This window comes from Nicotiana attenuata, chromosome 7 (genome assembly GCF_001879085.1).
Source record: "Nicotiana attenuata strain UT chromosome 7, NIATTr2, whole genome shotgun sequence".
Classification (NCBI taxonomy): domain Eukaryota; kingdom Viridiplantae; phylum Streptophyta; class Magnoliopsida; order Solanales; family Solanaceae; genus Nicotiana; species Nicotiana attenuata.
Window position 1 is genome coordinate 93,296,592 of NC_031995.1, and position 4,515 is coordinate 93,301,106.

Consider the following 4,515-nt stretch of genomic DNA (forward strand, 5'->3'; position numbering starts at 1 on the left):
GAAAAAGCTATAATTAGTCATTGGGTTTGATTTGTTTAGCACACATTGATAACATGAAGTCCTTATTGCATAGATTTGGTCGAGTTGGAGCCGAATTCAAGAGGGAAAGCGATTGTGGAGGATTGTATTGGCCGTGGAAGTTGAGGTAAGTGATTGGTTTAACCCTAGCTTGAGGGAATAGGAGTCGAGTCTTGTTTGCTAATGGCTAAATGATCGAGTACGATGTATAGGCATGGTGACGAGTTCCTATACATTGGGGTCTAACATGACCGTGAGTCCTTATATGAGGATTGTTTGGATATTTTTATGCCTTCCATGCTTTATTGATGGCTTCTATGCGTTGTAAACACCTTGTGAAAGATATTGTGATTGTGGAACTTCGTGGAGCATTGGCTCGGTCCGAAATACAAATGGTGAGAGCATATGAAATGAGAAATGCCTTAGCGCTTGACACGAGTGCTAATGAGAACTAGGACATGAAAATGAAAGAAAAAGAGAAATAACGATTTACTCTTGCATGGTTGTTATTGGTTGTTTGTTTACCCTTGTCGGGATTTCCTTCCAAATACTTGTTCACTCCCTACCTTTTATTTGTGACTGTTGCTTGGGCAAGATTGAGAGGTAGACATTGTGGATCGGATTGCACGCCGCAACAGTGATAATTGTGGATCGGGTTGCACGCCGCAACAGTGATAATTGTGGATCGGGTTGCACGCCGCAACAGTGATAATTGTGGGTCGGGTTGCACGCCGCAACAGTGATAATTGTGGATCGGGTTGCACGCTGCAACAGGGATAATTGTGGGTCGGGTTGCACGCCGCAACAATGTTGAAATGTATTAGGGTCGGGTTGCGCGCCGCAACAGTTGTTGATGCAAATGTGTTTAGTGTTGGTATTAGTTTCTTGTTCGCCTTAAATTTTAAATTGCACCTAGATTGATTACTTTGGATTTACTGTTAATATTGTTATCTCCCCACAGCATGTCCCCCCCCCCCCATATTATAGTTGCCTTGTACTTCGATTTCTGCTGTATATTTATAATTGCACAGGTTTATGTGAGGTCCAGTCTAGCCTCGTCACTACTTCGTCGGGGTTAGGCTAGGCACTTACCAGCACATGGGGTTGGTTGTGCTGATGCTACACTCTGTGCATTTTTGCACAGGTCCAGGTATTGAGCAGCAGCAACAGCATTAGCACGGGGGCGAACCTTCAGTCCAGAGAGACCCGAGGTAGCTTGCAGGCATCCGCAGGCCCGGCGTCTCCCTTCTATCTTTACCTTTGGCTGTCATCTCATTGTACTCGAGATAAACAGATTATGTTTCTTTCAGACTTTGTATGTAGTACTCCTTAGATGTTCGTGAGTATGTGACTCCAGTCCCGGGGTAGAGATATATGTGTTGGAACTTCTGTATTATTGATCATCTATCTACATTTAAGTCTTCCGCTTATGATTTAATTCGTCGCCTTTATTTAATGCGGTTAATTGTTAAAAAGGAACAGGTGTTTAATGAAATTTCTAATTAAGTTGGCTTGCCTAGCTCCTATTAGTAGGCGCCATCACGACCCTCGAGGGTGGAAAAAATTCGGGTCGTGACACCAAATCATAAAAATCCAAATCCGAGATCATATACTAAAAAGTCAAAACTTGGTCAAACCTTTCAAATTTAAAGCTTCAAACTGAGAATTGTTCTTCCAAATCTATTCCGATCATCCTGAAAACCAAAACCAATGATTTACATAAGTCATAATACATCATACGGGTCTAGTCATGCCCGAGAATTAGCGAGCGAAATGCAAATGCTCAAAACGACCGGTCGGGTCGTGACAAATGGTTTTCGTTTGTTCATGTAAGTTTGATCAATTAATTTTTATGTTTTAAACAAAAAAGTAACTTTACGCGTATGCTAACTTTACAGCGTAAAATGTGAATTAAACTGAGCTAGGTGGCAGAACATTACATTGAATTTTGAAAGTTAGAGCAGTGTAGACATTTAGATCTTCAATTATTCTTCTTTATATATGAGGTTAATAACATTTACTGTTGTAGCATGTAGCCATGGATTATATTGCATTTAAAAGGTCTCCATGTAAAACAAGAATAACATCTCTTTACAGGTTGACTAATCAGACAAAGTTTGTTATGTTTGTTTTTGTTAGTAAAGTATACTAATAGAGTAAATATTAGTATTAATTTTCAAAAGCTTTCATTTCTTCTCACAAAAATCCAGTCTAAGACTCACCAATCACCAGGTCTCCTCTATAATGATTCAAAAATACATTTTAACCTGAACAAAGTCATTTTGATTCACTAAACCTCTCTAATCAAATAAAAAAATGTTTTCCAAAACCCCATTTTGCTTCAAAGACATTTGCTTAATACTCACCTTTTTCTCATTCTTTTTTCTTTCTCTAAACTACCATCGTTCTACCTCCATTTTCCAAAAATTAACCTCATTCTCCTCCGCCATCACAGCCGCCACCAACAAAAACTCTCCGACCACCGTTAACCACCTTATTTTCTCAATTGCTTCTTCCTCTAAAACCTTTTCCAAACGCAAAGAGCTCCTCCGTCTATGGTACAAACCTAATTTTACCATAGCTTATGTATTTTTAGACCACCCTCCATCGGATAATTCTCTGAAAAACATCGATCTTCCACCAATTCTAATTTATGAAAACACTTCTCATTTCCCATATACCCATCGTACTGGAGCACGTTATGCCCTTGGCCTAACGTGCATGATAAAACAAGTCATCGCATGTAACGATCCTAACGTGCGATGGTACATTTTTGGAGATGACGATACAGTGTTTTTCGTCGATAATTTGTTGAAGACACTAGAAAAATATGATCATAATGAATGGTATTATATAGGGTCTAATTCAGAGAGCTATGTTCAAAACGCTTATTTTTCTTTTGATATGGCATTTGGTGGTGGCGGATATGCGATAAGTCGACCTTTGGCTAAGGCTTTAGCTGGGGTTTTGGATTCTTGTTTGGTGCGTTACCCAAATCTCTATGGTTCTGATGCTAGGATTTTCTCTTGCTTGGCAGAACTTGGTGTAAGTTTAACACATGAACCTGGTTTTCACCAAGTAAGTAAAATTTTAATATTGTTACTCTCTTGTAGTTACTGTATTAGTTATCAACTTTGGAATTTTATGATACTTCGTTCTTCCTCCCATTTAATTTCTCTAGATACAAGAGCGGAATTAGAGTACAGGAGGAAGCGGGCTGGTAGAACCCAATAATTTTGGTTCTGATTACGTTATGTTTATTCATTTAATTAATATGTATGAATTATTAAATTAAAACTCGGTAACTCAAAAGAACTAAAATACATAAGTTTCAATTCTTGATCCCGCCTCTAGATAATCCTACTATGTCAACGTGTTTAAAGTTGAAGAGATAGTGATATTGAAATTCGGTACATCTTGTTTCATTAACAGTTTCTCGGGAATGAAGCGAAATATAAGTGTGAATGATTCATATAACTAATCCCAATTAATTTGGGATTGAGTTGTTATTATTGTTTCTTCGTCAATAATTATCTTGGCACTTAGGTACTTATGAAAAGTTTCTCGGCTTAACACTTGAAAGAGGATGCATTAAATGTATATACAAAGTAGCTATTAATAGGGACAGGCTTCAAGATTTGACTTAAACCACCTGCTCTTTAATTTAATGATTTGATCTAGCAGAGTAAATGAAATTGGAAAAATACATGTATTAACTCGACTTCAAGAATTGTTTTCTTCACTAATGAAAAGAAAAAAAAAAGGGGGGGGGCTAGATTTCGCTATTAGCTAATTATATAAATTTTATCCGATGCGGTTTTTTCCCAAATCCTGTATAAACGACGGAATATTTTGTGTACCGGACTACCTTTTTGACACGGTAGTGACCAAAATCTAAATCTATTTTCCTTTCTAATCCACTAGCTAATTAACATTATTTCTAATATGATCATCTTTTTAGCAGGATGATTTATGGGGAAATTTATTTGGATTGCTTTCATCGCATCCATTATCACCATTAATATCTCTTCATCATGTAGAAAGAATGCAATCAATATTCCCCAACATGACAAAAATTCAAGCTCTGAAACATTTATTCAAAGCTGCTAATGCTGATCCTACAAGAATATCACAACAAACTATTTGCTACGACCGAAACAATTCACTATCTATTTCAGTGGCTTGGGGTTATGCAATACAAGTTTATGAGGGTAACATTAAACTTCCTGATCTTATTACAGTGCTAAGGACATTTGAACCATGGGATAAAGACAAGAAACGACCACGATTTATGTTTAGGACAAGGGTTGAGTCTAATGATCCATGCAAGAAAATGGTTGCCTTCTTAAAAACTAGTGGATTCTTATGGAAATAATGTTTGGTACCAATTATACGAGGTATAGAGTTGGGAAAACGTTAGTGCAAAAAGAATAGGCAATAAAATACAAGAATTTAGGTAAGAAGATAAGAGTACTTCTCTCGTCCAAGTTGGTAAGT

At 37.3% G+C, this 4,515-nt stretch overlaps 1 protein-coding gene across 1 annotated transcript; it reads left to right on the forward strand.

Moving 5' to 3' along the window:
• On the forward strand, nt 2,923-4,393 carry LOC109230275. The gene is made up of 2 exons (XM_019395791.1): nt 2,923-3,096; nt 3,983-4,393. Exons 1-2 carry the CDS (start codon nt 2,923-2,925, stop codon nt 4,391-4,393), a joined length of 585 nt encoding a protein of 194 aa, XP_019251336.1.